Raw genomic sequence first — 19,930 nt, 5'->3', positions numbered from 1 at the left:
TTAGGATATCCTATATGGGAGATTCACATTTCTTATCAACATAATCTATTCACATATAACTAGTATGATACTTTTTTTTGAAGGGGCTCTCGCAATGTGAACCCAATGAGTCATAAGACTCAAGTTGTGGCTTCGAATCTAATCAATCCTATTATTGCTCACCTCTCTTGCAAAAATCAAATTTGGAATGACTTGGGCCTTAGGGGACTATGATCAACACCTAGGAGCACAACAAAAATAAGAAGATAATTACTTCTCTTAACTTTCAGAACGTAAATGATTATTTTCATTGTAATTTATCTAAGACAGCGTAATCTATAGAGATTCTCTTCTTGCTCCCAAGCTCAATGAAATTGTTTGGGTGCTGCGCAATTAATGTGTTGCACCTGCAGCGAACGGTCGAGATTGAGATCTTGACCGAGATTTCGATCTTGACTATTCATTTTCTAAAAGTGTGTTTTTACACTTTTCAGAAACAGATATCGACCGTTCACAGCATTGAAGTCGAGCTCCAAGCCCAATGGAAGGACGCCGGCCACATCACCGCTCAAGTCAACAAGTTGTGTTATTTAATTTGTAATTGCCCATCTCTACCACAATTAGCAAGCTAGTACTCATTGTTATTTGGATTTCAGACGAACTATTCATTTGTGAGTCTAGATTCTCTACCCATCAGAGTTGATGTTTGTATTCCCAACACATTTTTTAACCATGTATTAGGAGGGGATCCACAGGATCCACCTTTGAGTTCTGACAAAACAATTTAGAGGTCGGACTTCCAGTGTCTCTCCCATTAACTCCCCTCTTAATGTACAATGAAGAGGTGAGGGGAGCAAAGGCCTTTAAGCTAACATATAGAGGATCTAGGTTCCCCTACCCCGTCATTAGGATAGGAGAATTATGTGGTTCAACAAACACATCTGCTTCATTTTCTATCGTGTCATGTGAAAAAGACTGATTCTAGATAGTGGAAAATCGACATATTTTAGGGACTGGGTCACCAGGCTAGGGTTGTTGACGGAGTTTGGATCACCTCTTTGTCAAGGGAGACCAATATACTCCATTGATGCTTCTCAACCACACAACAAGAGTAGAACCCACTACTGAATATTGATAAAATCAATCAAAAGTTCCATATAAATCCCACTCATGTTGTGTGGTTGAGAAGCGTCAAGTCTTGCTAACGGCCATGAAGACAAAATAATAGTAGACAGAGAAGAGAAAGATCATCCAATAGCAGTTTTTAAGAGAAACTAGACGCCAACGAAAGATAATATTGGCTCAAACAGATCACAGAGCTGAATTTAACTTCATGAAGCCATTTGGACAGATTCAGCAAATCTCCCAACTTGTGGCTGAAAAAAAAGAATTTTAGCAAAACCCTGGAAGCTCTACTGTCTTTCATGCTCTCTTTTAGAGTCTTTAGATTTAGATCATATGGTAAATGACCAGCATATGCTTTTGACTACGAGGTCTAAATCAGCCACATCTGTAACTAGGGGTGCTAGGAATTTCTTAGTTATAATCCTAATCCTAGTCTATTTTAGTTTCATCCCCCACCCCACCAAAACAGAAAAAAATCCAACCTGATAGTAAACAATCTCCAACAGAAATCACTCTCAACAAGAATACCTAAAAAGCTTTAAAAGAAATGTGTCTTATTACAAATTTAAATAAGGCCTTGCAATGGGGGGGGAAAACTTATGTACAAACCATCCACATGAACAATGACCAAACAAATGTGAAATCAAAGCTTGGGCAAAGTATCCTAATCACTGACCGCGTAATCTTTTTAACAACCAAATTCTTCTTAGCCTCTCATTTAATTTTAAGAACATCATAGCCTTCTTCTCATCAATAGAGAGATATTCGCATGCTTCAATAATAAGATCGTCGTCAAAACCTGGTATCTTCTGAACCATATCAAACAGCTCATCAAAGTTCACTGTTCTGCTATTTTGCCCCAGTGCATCTGCTATTCTTCCAATATTTGTGGCCATGGCACTCATGGTTTCCAATAGCATCTCATTGCCACGTTTCTTTAAGGGCCTTTTGGAGCGTGATGATGAAGCAGGTTGAGCACCAGTCTGCTGGGTTGACTCCTCCATGCCCTCACCAATGTCAGCAGGGTATATGAAATTATCCACTGACATGCACTGATCCGCAACCTCAACATGTTCCTCATTATCAACTCCATTTCTCGAATGACTTCCAATTGTTTGATCGTTGCCAAAGATAATACGTAACTCATCATAGTTCTCAACAACTTTACCTCGGATAACCCTGGCATCCTGATGTTCCTGTAGGCATCAAACGTAAGTAAGCAAGTATACCTATTATCATTGAGTACTAAATATTAATAATAGATCTGACCAAAATGTTGCAGCACCTTAAGGTACTCATTCCATCTAGAGTCATGTGCAACAACCATCTTCCGCTCATCATCCCACTGGAACCCACTAACAGAAAGCAGTTCCTTCAGCACTCCATATTGCTTTTTCCAAGTTTTAAGCCTATTTCTCACATGCTCCTTGCTCAAGTTGAGAGAAAATCTTTCATTTAATGCTTTTACAGCAGCTAGGTATGCGACATTGTTTAAAAATTTCTCCTTTTTGTTCCCCTTCTTCACTTGATCTACCAATACCTCCGTGAGGCAACGATCCATTTCATTTGTCCAAACTACATACTTTCCTTTCTCCTTTGGGTCATCACCCCTAGTGTTGCATGGATCAACAGTCTCTAGACCACCATTCTCAGCAGGCAAGTCGACATCAAGTTCCATGCCATTTCTAGAACAACTTTCAGAGAACTGATCACTGCCAAAGATGAGGCACAATTCATCATAGTTTTCAATGTACCTTGCCCGGAAAGCATTGGCATCAGGATGTGTCTGCGGCCAATAGAGTTTTGATTAGCAATTAACACTAGGTCGAAAATAACAGGCGGGTCATAATCAGTGTTGTCAGAAGACGTTCACAATCCAAGGTGTTTCAAGCAGAGGCAGGTAGATCTAGGTAAGGAATTGCTAGGATATTAAAAATGTGTATCAGATCCAATAGAGTTTTAGTGAGGGAAAAGCCATAAAATGAACATATAGACTAACTACTTAACTGATGACCAATCACACCAAAACCTCTTTTTGTTCTTTTATTCCTCTTCTTTCATGCAACGGTCTTAGTAGGCTCCAATCTTTTTAATAATTGAAATGGCAGAAAGCAAGTATAAACCATATGTTTGCCGGGCAGTAAATACATTAAAAAAAATCAAACTCATTAACACAAGGCAACCAATAAATGACAATGTGCACATCCATGCTACATATACATGCATCAGAACAAATGGACCTTAGGAGCAACTACAAACATTTAATGTACCCTGCGTAAACTCCTGTTAACCTAAAGCCTATAAATTGTCCCTGGTCTTCACCAAATTCTGGTTTCTAGCAGGTCAAAATCATGGTCGGCATTGAAATCTTCAACCCTGCCGACATTTCACAGGCCAATGAATGTTTAAGACCCCCAAACCCAGTGCAGTATCCAAATCAAGATGAACTGGGTCCCAAACATGTTCTTGTTCAGTAGGATGATGCACAAGGCTCCTACACTTAGAAGGGTCTGCAGAGGGTCAATATGCAGAATATTTAGAATTTATGTTTATTGGGGAAATACGCAACTTCTATTTTCGGTAACAATTGAAAAACTTCTCAATTTGAATTTTATTGAATTAATGGTGCAGGTCCACCACTAAAATAGAATGTTTTTCCCTCAGTTAAGCCAAAGGTTGGCTTGTCAAGGCTATGGACCCTTGGTCCCTTAGGTTTAATGTGAATGGACCTTCTCTATGGGCCTAGAATAGGGGTTCAGAGATAGCATACGAAATTAAAATTAACTATTTTGTTTAGTTTAAGTTTCAGAGTTAACCCATAATTCATTTGGTTGATTGATCCTTATTCAGATTCCTAGGTCCAGTTTAAGGAAAGAAAGGAGTTTTTATGTTAAAAAATTAGCTTATGATAGGACCTTCGAGCACAGTTGAAGAACCAGATTTTGTGACTCAAGACTCATTCTTTTAAAAAAAATTGACTCAGACAAGGCAGAGCTAGTCAAGCTGAGTCACGAATTTTGCCAATATGTTAAGAATAGGCGTGGCAAAATAATATAAATCCAACTTGATAAAGCCTGTAACCCATTTTTCCTTTCTTTGGCTAAAGCATTGGAAAAGCTCCACTGCCTACACCAGCAATCTATTTTTCCTCTCTCCAGTTGAAGCCTTGGAGAAATTCCATCACTGAATTAGAGGTTCTTCACATCATTTGTTCTCCATTGATATTGAAGGACAAACTCCACTAATGGTTTATGATGCATATATCAGCATCCTCCTCTCTCTATCTTCTTTATTTGCATTCTTTGTCTTTGTAGTTTAAAAATGGCACAGGATTTAGTCACTGTGATTTATGCCGAGCAATTGCAGGAAGAGGAGGTTCAGGAGCTTGTTCTGTAAGCTACAATTCCTAAGGTTGATTTAGGTATTTTTCCGGTTTTGATAAATCTAAAGCACCAACATGAGCATTAGATCATACCTATATCTCTAACTCTATGCACTTTGGAACCCATTTCAGTAATATGAGACTAGGTATACTATGACAATGACCAATTCCAGGAATAACACAAGCTGTCTGTTTTAACTGTTTCAAACATCCATTGGCTTGCTTGTTCAGTTCTTCTGTCTTCTAGTTCTATATTGATTTTTTATGATATAGCATATAACTTTCACGTAAACAGACTAAATAACGTTAGAAAGGAGGAGAAATTAAAAAATATACATATAATAAAGGTCAATATTTGAGTGCATTTGTCACCAAAGCAGTTAGGAACCTTCTCCACCGACTAGGATCGCCCTGACACCTTGACGCATTAACAGGCATGGTCTTAATCGGGCCATATAGTAGAGGTATTAGAGAAGGAAAAAAGACACTGTTTATCATCTGACTCAAGTCAGTAATCAGGGGAAGCTTGCAAATTATCTTTTGTTCTATATTATATACTTTACAGAACATATAAGTTTATTTTCATCTCATAAAAACCATTATTTCAAAATTTAGTGAAGAGCACACGTAAGAAAAAACGCGGCAAACCGGGTGCCAATGGCTTCCGCACAAGCAGAGTCTGGGGGGAGTTTTCCTAAGCAGTCTTAAAAAACTGAGTTGAGTCAGATACAAGTGCTTACTTAAAAAAATAAAATATAAGAAAACTCCATCAGTACATGTTAACAATGGTGAAAACAAAAACAAAAACAAAATAAAAACTATGGATCATACAAGATGAAATGGGCCTTCCATTCAAATAACATATATAGTTTAAAATAGAAGTACTTATAATCACTGCATACACAGATACACTTCATAAATGAAAGAAAAAGATCCCCAATATTTCACGCACCTTGATGTAGTCATTCCACACAGAATCCTTTGCAATGACCATCTTTTGTTCCTCATTCCACTCAAACCCACTCTGAGAAAGAAGTTCCTTCATAATTCCATACTGTTTCCTCCAGGTTTTAAGCCGATCCCAAACATGGTCTCTCATCAAATCAAGTCCAAAATTTTCATTTAAAGTAGTAGCTGCGGTAGCATATGCAGCATTATTCAAAACACTGTCATTTGCGTTACTCTGTTTCACTAGTTCTACCAGAGTATTAGTGAGACAACGGTCCATTTCATTTGTCCACATCAGGTTTTTACTCTTATCTTTTGAGCTACCATTGCAGATCTGGAACATATCAGCATCATCTACATAATAGTCCTCATCAGTAGTCAGGTCCACATCAGCTTCAACTTTGGTCCTGTAAGAGCTCACAGTAGGCTGATAATCACCCAATATCATACACCAGTCATTATAGTTTTCTATGAATCTCGACCGAAGGGCCTTAGCATCAGGATTGGACTGTCAGGAATATTAGTTGATTAGCAAATATTCATAAGCACCATGCGTTTTTCCAGTAAACAATATAAAATTCTTACCTTAATGTATTCATTCCATACAGAATCATTTGCAACAACCATCTTCTGTCTTTCATCCCATTGAAACCCATTTTGGGCAAGGAGCTCCTTCAATACAGCATATTGTTTCTTCCATGTTTTAAGTCGATTCCTTATGTGTTCTTTGTTCAAGTCAAGTGCAAATTTTGTATTCAATACTTCAACGGCAGCTGTATATGCAGTAGATGTTAAACTTTTATCTATTTTATTTCCCTTTTTCACTTGTTGCACAAGAGCCTTTGTGAGGCAACGGTCCATTTCATTTGTCCACATCATATTTTTTGCTTTCTCCCTTGTGTTCCATTTCCGAAGCTGAGATGAATTAGGATCCATCCTGAAAGTTGACAGATGAGGTAACAACCAAGCAATATTTATCACTGCAGAAGATCAGCATAACAAGATATTCAAGAGGTAAATGTAATCCAAGGTCAGACTGCACAGTTCCTCAGTCTAGGGATCTATAGTTAATCAAAAATAACTGCCAGAAGAGTTTCAGCAAGAATCAATTAACTGCACAGCTACAAAATTGAGGTTTGCTGCACAGATAAGGGAAAAACTAAAACAAAAATGGAAACTTTCACTACATTACAACTAAACATCCAGTAAATGAAATCAAGTTGGTTCATATGCATCGCCTTCACAATACCTAAGCTGTGCTCATGATATTAACAGAAGCTCTAAACAATCTTCAGTCTCACCATTATGTGCCAACTACTCAATCACTAACAATGAATTGATTAATTTTTCTTGTACTACTTTTTTTTGGATGAATGAACAAAATCATTAAGCAAAGGGGAGGGAAAAAAAGGGGGGGGGGGAATACAAGGGACAAGGGCTAAGCCCAAGTGCCCAACCATACCAAATGGCTAAAAGCAAAGCAACACTGAAATATGACAAAACAATAAGAAAAAAAGACCATAAAGCTGGGACAAACACCAAGAGAGAGGCTAGTGTTTTCGATTTTTCTTCTTCTTCTTCTTTGAAGAATTGAGCTCCACAATGAAATCTTTGTCGAGATTGTGACAACCTCTAGTAGCCCACCTACTTTGCCTGCAATCCCGCAGGGAAGGGGAGGGAGTGTAGAAGAGCAAGAGTCCTCAAGGTCATTGTGAAATGCATTGCCCAAACATTGATCAGGAGAAGGAGATGGGATAGGCCAAGGGAAGGAGGCAGGGCAAGGATGGGCATGCTTTTTTTTTTTTTTTTTTTTTTTTTTGGGGGGGGGGGGGGGTGGGGTGGCCCAGATGGGATAAGGAAAGGGATCTAGAAACAGAAACCTAGGCCGACAGGTCCATCAAGGGGCCCCCTGGCCCAGAGAAGGAATTGAGAGGTGAAAGAGAAGAGGGCAGGCCGAGCGGGTTGAAGCAACTAGGGGGTTGGCCCAACCCAATCAAGGGTTCAAGAGGAGAGAATTAGGAGAGGGAAAACAGGAAAAACCGGGAACACGGAGGAAAGGAGGGATTTCTAGGATATGGAAAGCGACAAAAGGGGAGCGGGGGGAGAGGAGAGAGAACTATGGGGCAGACCTGTATCAGAGGAAAGCACTACAGCAATGGGAAGACCAGAAAAAAGAGAGGTCTTGGCAAGAGACCCAGAAAAAGGTGCTACAATGGCAGCGGAATCAACGGCAAGAGAAGAATCTCGGAGAAGAGAATTGACAAAGACGGAAGAGGAAGAAGGGTTTGAACAAACGGCAATGGCAGGATCCAAAGGAGGGACAGCAGAGTTGGCAGCAGGATTCGTAGAAGGGGAGGCAGAGCCATCAATGGTAGCAACAGAGAGGGGCTAAACAGCAAGAGGTGGTGATGGGTCAAGATCAGATTCATAGGGGAATGAGGGAGCAAACCTATTGGACAATAAGGGGGCAAACCAATTGGGATTGGCATGGACACGAAGGTCAGTAACTGTCAAGCCATCCTGCCAATGGAGGATCTGAGCAGTGTTGTCGCAAGGTGAAACCACAGGGATCCTTGGATTAGGCTACTTCTCCACAAAAGTGGAGTGACCAAATGAATTGCACCATAGGCAGTGGGGAGGATGCCAGTCGTAACATACCTCTTGGGTGAAGGCAAATCCTCCTAACTTGATGGAAATCACAGAGGGGAGAGGGGAGGATGCCGAGATTTCACGCAAATCTGAGCAAATGACCAGCGGTCCTTCAACATCGTTTTCGTGTCTGAGTGAAGCAAGGTGCCTAGAGCAGAACCAAGGATGAGACCTTTGGAGCACCAATAATGGAGAGGGAGCCCAGGGAAAGATACCAAAGAAGTGGAAGAGAAATCCTCATGCGTGAGGCACAATTCGCAATGCCATTGCCTGAAGAAGATGGGCTTCTTCCCCACTATCCAGGGACCTCCATCAAGAGCCCTAGCCTTATATGCATTGTCTGAAAATTTGAAAAGAAAAAATCCGTGATTGAGCAGAAAGGTGTCAAGCATTCCAGAGGGCTTCTGTTGTTTAGTAAGGGATGCTTCGACGATGGGTAAAGGGGGGGAGAGCCAAGGAAATGGCCTACATACAATGACTCCACTCAGAGATTTCTTCAAGGGCACCAGCGGGACAAAATACAAAGGTCTGACCATTCTTCAAGGAAAGGGGAATTAATCGAAGGGGGAGACCAGCGACGGAATGCTGCACAGGAGAGGCAAGAAGAGAGGCCCGGCAGGGGAGGGAAGGCTGAGGGTTGGGGAAGAGGTGGCGGAGGCTTGAGGGGGTGGAGGGGGCAGATTATCCTGGGGGGGGGGGGGGGGAAGGCACACTCGTGACGATTTGTACTCTTGGCATCAAGTATCAACACAAGATGGACCAATGCATGCTTCAAGATCATTACAGACCACTTATCCCACTAGCTAAACCTGTTAAAGGGAAATACAATATCCCCTGCACATGATACCATATTCCAACCACTTATCCCAAAAGCTTGAGCTGTTCGGTAAGGGTACCAACCATATCAACACTACATAATGTGAACAGAATAGAAAATAAAGTTATGTACGGGCCTAGGGTCTTGTGTTTTAATTCAAAAAGGAGCTAACTCAAAGAACCCAAGTTCCAGCTGCTAAGAGGATCTAAGCATGTATAACAACACTACAACTATGTTAGTGTAGAATGGTCGTCTATGGGGCCATTTGGAGGCTCACAGAAAGAATCGATGCTATCAATGGGTGTTCAGGACAAGTTGTCAGAGTAAAAAATTTCAGAGGTAAGTATTCAGCCAAAGAAGACTTTTTGGCCATGGAACCTGTATTCACTAAGTCACATAAGCACGCTTGTTTTATGCCCAAAGTCTTGCTTCAATAGAAAATCCAGTACTGGAGGTGTGACCTCAAATCTAACACATTTTAACACCATCACTAGTTGCTTGACTATGGAAGTGTTCCAAGGTGATGGTTGAGGTGCTTTCAGGTTGCTCATATTTGAGTGCCTCAAATCTTAGTTTGGAAGGCCAAATGTCACTACAGGAGCTCCCAGTGCCAACCCCTCTATGGCTTGCATAGTAGTATAGGACTGAATTGAAGTTCTGAATCTGAATGAAACCAGTAGGTCTGCAATAAGCCAAACTTAGCAGGATAAGATTAGGGGTGGGTAGAGTGTGTATACTCCACTATTCTGGGTATAATGCAATCTGAAAATCCAGAATATTGATCTTAGATGCAAAAACAGACTTAATGACCAAACATGTGGATAGATCTGAATATGGAGGGAGCATGATGCAGATACACTGCATTGGACAGAGACAGACCCAGACCCAGTTGATGTCTAGACAGAAATGAACTGGTTCCAGTCTAAGTCATGGATCAGAAATTTAGGAATTTATGATATTTGAGGAAACAATGGCTTTGTTAGTTTGTTTATCTGAGAAGTTAGCTGGTTAGGATATTTGAATTGCTAATCCATTTTGCTACCTTATTCAAATTAGTGTCCTAGTTTCTTATCGAATCATGGTTCCCTCTTGTTTTCTAATATTTTGAGTTCTTTGTACATGATGTAATCCCCCATCAATAGGGACAGGTTGGAATATATGAATTCAGTTTGTGCCTCAAAAGAGCTTCTGTAGCTGTACTGCTGTAAGTCTGCGCCATTCCCCCCCCCCCCCCTCCTTTGGTGTTCCCTCTCTTTTGTTGATCTTCTTTCTCCCCTTGAATTCATTGTTCTACCATTCTCTATGTGAAGTAGACAATAGCAAATCAACCCCCGAGGTCTACACAAACTTGGTATCAAGCCATATCCCTGTCAGTGAATCTCGCCCATTATTATTATTATCCTTCCATTACTGTTCTGCTGAATAACCAACAGCAGTGAAAAACCTCCTACCCCTCATCTACACTGCAAAGCCCCAACTCAAATTCCTCACAAACCAGAAACCAAAACCCTTCTTCCCTTCTGTGTTACCTTTCCCTCTTTCCCCTTGTATCTCGCTGTACACTGAAACACAAACACACACACACACACACACACACACACACAGAGAGAGAGAGAGAGACTGAAAAAAGAAAACCAAAGATGGACACTACAAGAGATACTGAGATAGAGAACCAAGAAAGAAAAAGGAATCAAGAAGGTCAAGATTAGAGGAATTCTTGGTCTTCCACCTGGGGTCAAGATTTGACCTTCATTCCGAGATTCCTCACAGTATCCCCTTTGTTCGTAGACTCAAAATCCAAGTTATTCACATCTCCCTTTCTAAACCCACGGGTACTCTTTTCAACCCATTATTCCAATTAAAAACCTCCCCAAGTATGATCTCTTTAGGGCTTGTTTCCATTATTTTCAGAAATGACCTCCTTTCTAGTCTCATTTACCCTTAACCCCTACCCCAGGATCCCTGTTCCGTGCTTTTCCTTTATGAAATTTTTCCCCAAAATGGCCCTCCCTTCTTTCTATTCTTTGTCTTAAATGTTTTCCCACCTGTACCCCTCCACATACACATTAAAAGTCACTCACTTGTTTCGTTTCTAGTTGAATTCTGATACTACAATTTTGCCATCCCTTATAGTTATACTTTGTTTAGAATTTCAACACAGTTATCACACACCCAGTACATCATTGTCACTGATTGATATGATTTACTCCTCTTGATCAGTGAGAGGTTCCAAAAAATTCCAAACAGAGCTTTCTAATTTGACAGAGGCCTTCAAGAGCTTGCCAATACTAACAACTACTTCTATGATATGGTGTAAAGCATGATCCAATCATCAGAAGGCAAACCACATCTGGAAAATCAAGGGAATAAGTCTAATCAAAGTTGTGATTGAAGAATCAATCGATGGTCCAAGTTCAATTGAGAAATCCAATGACAAGAATCCCACTGAAGAGACAACATTTGCTAATGACATTAGAGGATTGTGAGAATTGACCATGAGATGCATGGGTATTGCTCTAAAGAACCAGCAAAAGATTCCCTTCCTTCAGTTGGTTTTTCTCTACTGCAACCACTGCAGCAATTCACCAAGGTTTCTGCTATAAGATAATGAAACAGTAGTCTAAACAAGTCAGTATGAAACTAGCCATGAAGAAATTTTCTTCCCCATTTCAACTAGTCTTTCTAGTACCTTACATCTAATGTCTATATGCAGCTCTTTTAGCAACATTCTAATTTGGAAAAAACAAATTAGGGCCCAAGATTTTATTAGATTAAACCCATTACCCCAACTCAAAAAGAAGTGAAGAACTCACAGAACCAAAATTGCCATCTATTCAAAAAAAAAAAATTTAATTAAATGTACAGATACCATACAAAAGCGCAAATACATCACATTGAACTAATGTAGAAGAAAAATATACAGTTCTCATGTAAATGCATTAGCTAATATCAGAAAATCAAAACTACTATGAAATTGCAACAATTATCCCTTTCTGTAATCATAGTGAATAACTCATTTCATAAAATAATGTGCAACTCCAGTATAAATGGGTAAAAGGATTGCTTACTGGAAGTTTTAGATCAACAGGCTTGCCTTGCTTCAATTAAAAATTCTTCCTTCCAAATGCATATCTACGGCCTCTATTATCTGGTATGATAGGAAGGAGGAACTACAACAAAATTAGTGAACATCTATCAACTGGAGGCATTGATCGTTCACTAGGTTTTCATCCATGAGTCTGTTGAAGATACTGTTGCTGCTAAAAGATAATAGGCAACGTAATACTATTCAGGTATATTATTAAAAAGCAAATATAGAAAGAACCTGATGCACAATAAGCAAAACCTGGAAGTTAAAATGATCAAGGGAAGAAAAAAAAACACAAAAAGGAAAAGCTTCCATTTGTGGGAAAACATCTTGAACATTTTTATGCTCACTTCCAAAAACAAAACTCAAATTCAAACATCATACCACGCACATTTTTAGAAGGAAGAATGAAGAAGACACATCAGACAAATGGACTAGCTTCAGTGGAAATAAACCTTGGGTTTGGATTACACATGTACTGCACTTTTGGTTTTTTTTTTTTTTTTTTTTTTTTATTTTTTTTTTTGGGGGGGGGGGGGAGTTGGCTCTTTTAAGGACCTAAAATATAGGTAAGAGTCTTAGTGTTTGCTCTCATTTAAATTATGTATAATTTTATAAGAATCCTTAGCTTTTCCTATTTTATCCTCTTGTGCTTCCTTTCTTTTTTTGGGTGGGATGGGGCTGGTTTGCAAACCTCAGCCAGATTAGCTGCATACATGTTTGATGATATTACTTGCCTTTTGTGCTTATTGTAGAACTAAGAAGGGGTCTGCTATGATGGGCTTTCACAAACAGAGTATTAGAAGAGGGCATCATAGAAAACAAACAGATCCTTAGAAAATTTCTCCAGTCCTAGTAAAGATTTCAACCATTCAATTGTAATGAAATTCAGGACAAGGAGATGATAACCCCAGACAGTTTTCTACACCTTCAACATAGTGTGCCAGTAACAGAAGGAATGTATTTCTAATCTAGCATAGATCTCCTTAAAATGATTGAATGTTCAAATATTTAGAAAATCCTCTTCTTCTTCTAAGAGGTACAACTTTCAAATCTCCCTGAGTTCAATCTGATTTGTACATAGGTGGAAATTTGGCAACTAGACTTGATGAATGTGAAACATCAATATTTCAACCAAAACGAACTTCCCATCATTGATAAAGCATTGTATCAATTCTATCTCCCACGGCCCTTGATTTCAATGTCCACACAGAGGGAAAAAGACATATTTCAGCTAATTCTGGAATTCAGGTGGAAATTTAGAACCTCCAGCACGCAACTGAGAACAGGTATAAATATCTACAGGCATTTCTCTCCTCCAAAAGTTACGTGGTGGCTTTTCTGTAATGTAGGATAAAATACTCATCTAAATTCTCCATGGTTGCGTCTGAAGAAAAGGATTGCAAAACCCGCCCAATATGAATCAGGTATGTACAAAATTGAGTTGTAGTAGAAGTAAAACAAATACAACTAAAATTTTGAGCAGCAATGCAAATGCAAATGACAAGTTTGAGCATAACAATTAAATTTTTTTTTGAGCCGTGATATGTTTCAGCAGTTAATTATCTCTTTTACAGCCAATTTTGCCGTAATGATTATTCAGTTACAAACCAAGCGAATGCAACAAATTATACTCAAATCAACAACATTATAAACCCTAGAATTCCAGTATGACTGCAAAGAGAAGTCCATATCAATGAAATCAGATCGTACAAAGCACCAAAAAAAAAAAGAGATATAAAAAAAACAGAGGTGGACGGACGTACTTTAAGCTGTTATACACAAGCAGTCACGGGAGGAAAGCGAAGGACGAGAACCAGCCATGGTTCTTTGCGCAGAGAATACCTTCAGGCTCTTTCGACGAGAATCAACAGAGTCTTAGTTGTTCTTGAATGTGAGCTCAACGGTTCTATGTTTGAAGCTTGGGAAAAAAATTTGTGAAATTGGGATGGTATCTGCACTTTCGTGCCTCTGTTTGTTTTGACGAAAACGGTGATTTCCAGGGAAAGTAGGGAACTGTGAAGTCTGCGCGAGATTAATTTCCCCACTTGGAAAACGTTTCGGGTTACCAAGTTCTGAGAACCCGGAATCGCGTACAGAATCAGTCCTATTAATCCCGATTCAACACAATTTGGATTGGCCGATTCAACCGCTCAAGCGGCCACACTGGGTAATGAGACGTTGTCCAGAATAAAATAGGAATAATTACTGTCACCTTCTTATATTATAGCTTAATTACTAAAGAAACCTTATTTTTTTTTAAAATTACTATTGTCACTTTCCCTTCTAACAATGTTTAATGATCTCAAGCTCTTTTCTTTTTGTAGCTTTTGCTATGCCCAACTTTGCTTGCTCACATTTCAAACTACCAAAGTCAACTCACAAGGAGCTGAAATCAGAGGCTGCTAATTTTTATTGGGGACGGCAAGAATTTAGCAAGAGTATACACTGGATCAGTTGGGAGAGAATGTGCCTGCCCAAGTCTAAGGGGGGTCTGGGTTTCAAGGACCCAGATTTACAAAATTCAGCTCTCTTAACCAAAGTTGCATGGAGAATTTGGTCCAACCCCAACTCTTTATGGGCAAACCTTTTAAAGAGCATCTATTTCCCTCGGAACTCATTCATGGAGGCTAAGTTGGGTCAAAGCCCATCATGGGCATGGAAGAGCTTGTTGGAAGGAAGGAAAGGTCTTAAAGCTGGACTATGTTGGAAGGTAGGTACAGGAGATACCATAGATTTGTGGGTGGATAACTGGATCCCAACTCTACCAAACAGATGAAGCAAGAAACCAGAAAACCAAGATATAAAGTGACCCATGACAAGTGAACGAGAATGGGAAGAGGGAATGACAAATGCAGGAGGAAGCGGAGGAGGTCTCAAGATAACTAGGACTACCCCAACAAGACCACAAGGCGCACCAAATGGCAACAGGAAGTCGCAATGAAACCAAACAGAGAGGAGAAAAAGCAAAAGGCCCCAAGACAAAACGGCCGGGGAGGATGAAGTTGGAACCAACGCATGAAGGCCCCAAAAAAGACAAGAGGAGGGTGTGGGAAAGGCCAGCAAAACCGAAGCCCGGATAGGAATATGATGTGGATCCGTGGCCCGGGGAGCAGATGTTAAACAGAGAACAAGGCGCCCAGGGGGGTGGCCTCCGTCAGTGGTCCCCAGATGAAGATGTTGAAGTCCAAAAGGATACACATGGAACTCAAAAGTCACAGAAAAGACGACAAGTCCCGGGCCCAAATGGCGAGGATCAAGGAATGATCCATAAACAAGAAGAACCCCGGAGACCAGATAGAGCGGACACAAGAGACAAAAGCCAACAAACAGAGGGGAACCGAACAACAAAGGGAGAAAAGAGAGGGAGGCCCGAGGGGGAAAGAAAGAGGAGAAAGGAAAAGCAAGGTGGTGGCAAAGGGACAAAAGGCAAGAAGGGGAAAGGCCGGCCACCCGAAGCGAAGAGGCAAAGAGAGGAAGCCACACAGGAGAAGGAAGATTGGATCCAGAACGACGCGGACAAGGCGAAAGGCACAAGACACCGGGGCCCAGAGCAACCCACGGTTGGAGATATCTCTATCAAAATCCAGTAGAAGTAAAGCCCAACAGTTTTAGGGAGAGTAACGCAGGCGGACGCCCATCCGGAAGGCGCATCTCTTCGAGCGAGATAGTTTGGCTAATCCACTCCTTGGATCCTTTCTTATAGAATTGGACTCCTCGGTTGTAGCTCGCAATGTTCTTCTATAAATGAAGTTCTTTACCAAAAAAAAAAAAAAAAAGCTCCTTTCTTTTTGTGAGTGCTTCAGATTTTCAGAGCTATGTTGTACCTACTAAGATGGCTTTGCTACCTTAATGAGGTAATCATAATCTTCGTCTAGTCTCCTCGCCATTAGTTGGCTTTGGTTAGTAGAAGCTTTTCTGAGAACCCAAAAGAGAGATCTACACTCCTTAAAAAGGACAATTGTCAACTGCATGCAAGTTCATATCTTTTTGCTTGCATCCTTACCTCCTTGTTGTATCACATAATGGAAATTGATACGTCCAAAAACTATTCAACCGTTAGATTCCTTGAAGTTGGCTTGCAAAACAAGATTAGACATGGGCCAATCCCACGGTCGGGAAGCCACCTTCGAAGGTTAAGTCATCAATGGATCACCATAAAGCTCTGGCTAGTTGCAAAGCTTAATTGAATAACGTTAATGGAGGGAAACGATTCAGATACCTCTGTTGTGTGGGAACCTTTAGTTATATGGGGTTTACCTATCATTCTTGACCATTTGATCAATCCATGCCCTTTCTTTGTGGCCGCTCGATCATAGGGTTTTACCCCTCTTTCGGAAGTTAGTGGTACCTTTCGTGGCACAATCGTGCATCCCCAAGTTCAACTGATCACGTCTCCTTCTATAATCGTTGAGGTTCCTTCCTCTTCTCATTACTTAATGGTTCAATCTTTGAGCCAGTCTTGACTAGGGTCATCGACCCAACCGTGGTCGAACCTAGTTCAGGGTTATTTCTGTATTATAAGTCCCCCAAGCCGAGCAATAGGGAGAAGCCCTCCGGGCCAATTGCTTGGCTTGTTTTTCCCAATCACAACCACCAGTCAGAAGGTTAAATATCCTCCAGTTTTTGAAACGTCACATTTATTGCTTTACTACGCAACGGTACATTCATTGAACCACTTTAGCTTTTCATAACTCGCACTGCAAAATTTTCAAAAATTTTCTAAGTTGAGGCATCGGCTATGCTTGAATGAGTCCTCCCAACTAGACCTGTAAATGGATAGCCGAAATCCGCCTCCGAATTCGCATTCGTATTCGTTTAAGGGTATCCGTATCCAAAAATTTTCTTACCGGAAAATATCCGAATCCGGTTGCTTAATCCGTATCCGTTCGCTAAGCAACCGGATTCGAATTCGAATAATTGCTTATCGGATCGGATAATATCCGGATAAATTTTTATCCGGATAGAGTAAAGTATTTAACATTTTTTCTTTAAAAATAGGTGATAATCGGATTCGGATACCGGTAATCGGATTCGGATAGCGGTATTCGGTAATTGGATTCGGATAGCGGTATTTGGTAATCGGAAATTAGAAATTTATAATAAAACATGTAAAAAAATGAAAATTATCAATCAATAATCGGATATTTTATTGGATCGGATTATTATCGGATATCCGATAAAGTTTTGGATTCGGATTTAGATGCCTTCTCTAAATTTTTGCCGGATTCGGATTCGGATAGCGGATTTGCTAATCGGATTCGGATTCGGATACTGGTGTATCCGAGTCGAATCCGGTCCGTTTACAGGCCTACTCCCAACACTTTAGAAAAATTCTCAAGAGCTCAAGAAAGTAGGGGTTTTAGGTGCATAATTCAACATAGAACCGAGTGTAAGAGAGATGATCCATCTTCTGGGTTTTGGCGTCAGTGCCAAGGGAAATACCCACGGCTAAGCTTATCCAACTCGGGCACTCTGCGTTCCAGAACTTGAATGGAAGACCAGGCAAATTAATCCACAAAGGAATGGTGCTGAGATCAACCTTGTAGAAGAGGGAGGGACGTTCCTTTTGGCAAAAAAAAAATCGGGCTGTTACCAACGAGCCAAGGCGATCCATCAAGGGCTCGGCCTTTAGCACAAGGAGAGGAGAACTTGAATGAAAAGCAATTATCGAGGAGAAAAGAGTCGAAACTCTTTTGAACATGCAATTGTTTAGAAAGGGAAAACTTGACTGTTGGAATTTATTAATTTGATTAATAAATTAAATGCCCAAGGGCAATATTGGAAACTCACTATTAGGGCGGTTACAAATAGGGTTATATATTTTGGTAACCACCACATTAGTGAGTAAGCAACTGAGTGATTCATTCGCACGAGCGAATCTCTGAGAAACGGCGGCTCCATCTCTCTCTCCCTCTCTCTTAGAATCGCAGGCTTAGATTTTCTTCTTTGCTAGTATTTGATCTTCATTCCATTAATCCAAGGCATTTGGGTTGTGGATATTATTCCCTTTCCCTGTGATTGAGGAATCTCGCCGGTAAATCTTTGGTGGTGGAACGAGGACGTGGATCTAGACTTCCGCTGTGAATACTTCAAGTAAGGGAAAGCGAAATCCAGGTAAGGAATTTTTCCCCATCAATTAATTGAATTGAATTACTTTTGATGTATTACCTACATTGGTATCAGAGCCATTGGTTCCCACGTTTATTGTTCCTCCCCATTGTTTAATTTTATTGTATGGATCCAATGGGAGGATCAAGGGTTTAATACGAAACCCATGGGAGAATTGATAGGGTTTTGGAAACCTTTAATTTTGATTCGGATCCGAGTGGGAGATCCTTGTGGATTTCCCTAATGGAGATTTGCATGAATTGATAATCCATGATGAAAATTTTTGTTTAAAATTTATTGTTGGATTTTTTTCATGTGTTTTTGGATGATTTTTGAGTGAAAAACGTGTTTTACCGCTTTTTTCCGCTCAAGAAAAATTGAAAAATCGCCGCTTTTTGGTCATGTGGACCAGACGGACGACCGTCGACCAGACGGCCGTCCGCCTATTATCGAGTGGTCCACGTGACCCAGACGGAATTTCCGCCTGGGGAGACGGCCATCCGCCTGGTCCAGAATGCCGGACGGAATTTCCGCCTGGGGGAGACGGTCATCCGCCTGGTCACGGAATGCCGACGACGGACTTCGCCTGGGGCGACGGCCATCCGCCTGGTCACGAATGCCGGACGAATTTCCGCCGGGCGGACGGCCATCCGCCTGGGCATAAAAGGCGACGGAATTCCGTCTGGGGCGACGGCGCAGTCCGCCTGGGAGATGGATTTTTTTGGAAATTGGTCTGTCTAGTGAAGTGAAAGGACAAAGGGAAGGGATGTTTGGGAGAGGGCTATTGGGGCTAGTGGGAGCTAATGAGGTAGAAGTGGGGAACCACAAGCGAAATGATTGCATGTTTTATTTTAATAAAACTATTTTTATTATGGGTACAACAGTGAGAATGAAGTTAGTGTATAAGTAGTGGGTTGATGAGAATTTGATTGAATGTTTTTAGCATCTCTGGTTAAGTGTATCAAGGTGACTATGCTAGTGTGATTTTTGTGATGAGTTGTGTTTTATGCAGATTTATGAACATCTGTATGTAATATCTCTAGAAAAATGGTGAAAGAGCAGGGACCTCACTAAAGGAGATAAGGAAGAGAGGAAAGACCGCAGAAAGGTGAATATCTGGAAGAGAGGATATGCAGAGAAAAAGAAGAAAGAGGAAGGAAGAAAGAGAGGGACCGAATAACAATGCGGAAGAGGAAAGAGGGAGGGGATTACAAGAGCAGAGGGATGACCGATGCTCGATGAGAAGCAAGGAGAAAGTCTTTGTGGGAGGGGAAGTTCAGATGGAGGGACTCCACCACAAGAGGGAGCGGACAGAGGAAAGATGCGGGGCAACCAGAGGCAGATATAACCACATGCAACATGATAGTGAGTGAGCGAGTGGGGGAAGAGATGAGGAGCAAGGAGCATCAAGTCATTGCCAAAGACTTGGGAGCAAGAAGACTCGACCAGGAGAGGCAAGACTGACAAGGCAAGCACCGAGCGATGAGGAGGAGTGGGATACCCAAAGAGAGGGAAGGCACAGTAAGGGGCGCAAGCGCAAGAGAGAGAAAGAACCAGCGGCCAAGCAAAGTAACAGGGTGGGAACAAAAACAAGAGTGGGAAGCGCAAGGGGGACTAGGGGAAGAAGAAACAGCGATTGCCAAGGGAAAGGGTCATGCGTGATGACGAGCAAGAGGTATGTACGTGTGTTATACCTCATCTTGTTATGTAACAAGTTCTACATGCTGGAACAAATCATTGTGGATTGTTGATTAAGGGAAGAACACAAACAAGGGAACGGAGCGTGGAATACCGCGTATTCCAAGAGGAAGCAAAAGGATAACGATGGGGA

General features: G+C 40.9%; 1 protein-coding gene across 4 annotated transcripts; it reads right to left on the bottom strand.

The window, feature by feature from the left end:
• Positions 1–1,173: 1,173 nt before the first annotated feature.
• Positions 1,174–14,025, bottom strand: LOC149002055 (uncharacterized). Of its 4 annotated transcripts, none has more exons than XM_089137255.1 (6): positions 13,755–14,025; positions 11,969–12,160; positions 6,020–6,371; positions 5,439–5,942; positions 2,390–2,890; positions 1,174–2,300 (listed from the first exon to the last, which is right to left on the bottom strand). In XM_089137255.1, the coding sequence occupies exons 3-6, from the start codon at positions 6,368–6,370 to the stop codon at positions 1,773–1,775; spliced, it is 1,884 nt and encodes a 627-aa protein (XP_088993381.1). In that variant the 5' UTR covers position 6,371; positions 11,969–12,160; positions 13,755–14,025; the 3' UTR covers positions 1,174–1,772. The 4 variants fall into 4 exon arrangements, with proteins under 4 accessions (XP_088993381.1, XP_088993384.1, XP_088993385.1 ...); XM_089137258.1 differs by having other exon boundaries at positions 11,969–12,157; XM_089137259.1 differs by having other exon boundaries at positions 11,969–12,070.
• Positions 14,026–19,930: the final 5,905 nt, after the last annotated feature.

The sequence above is a fragment of the Hakea prostrata genome, chromosome 10, assembly GCF_041222555.1.
Source record: "Hakea prostrata isolate BN-2017 chromosome 10, UWA_Hpros_2, whole genome shotgun sequence".
NCBI classification, from domain to species: Eukaryota; Viridiplantae; Streptophyta; class Magnoliopsida; order Proteales; family Proteaceae; genus Hakea; species Hakea prostrata.
The sequence above is the reverse complement of the archived record's forward strand: the minus strand, read 5'-3'. Positions and strand labels throughout refer to the sequence as shown.

Excerpts from the sequence above, each read along its gene's own strand:
- LOC149002055 (XM_089137255.1), bottom strand. The coding sequence starts at position 6,370 with ATGGATCCTAATTCATCTCAGCTTCGGAAATGGAACACAAGGGAGAAA. Across the intron at positions 2,891-5,438 it reads TGTGGAATGACTACATCAAG|ACACATCCTGATGCCAATGC; the intron begins GTGCGTGAAATA and ends TATTGGCCGCAG. Across the intron at positions 2,301-2,389 it reads GATGGAATGAGTACCTTAAG|GAACATCAGGATGCCAGGGT; the intron begins GTGCTGCAACAT and ends TGATGCCTACAG.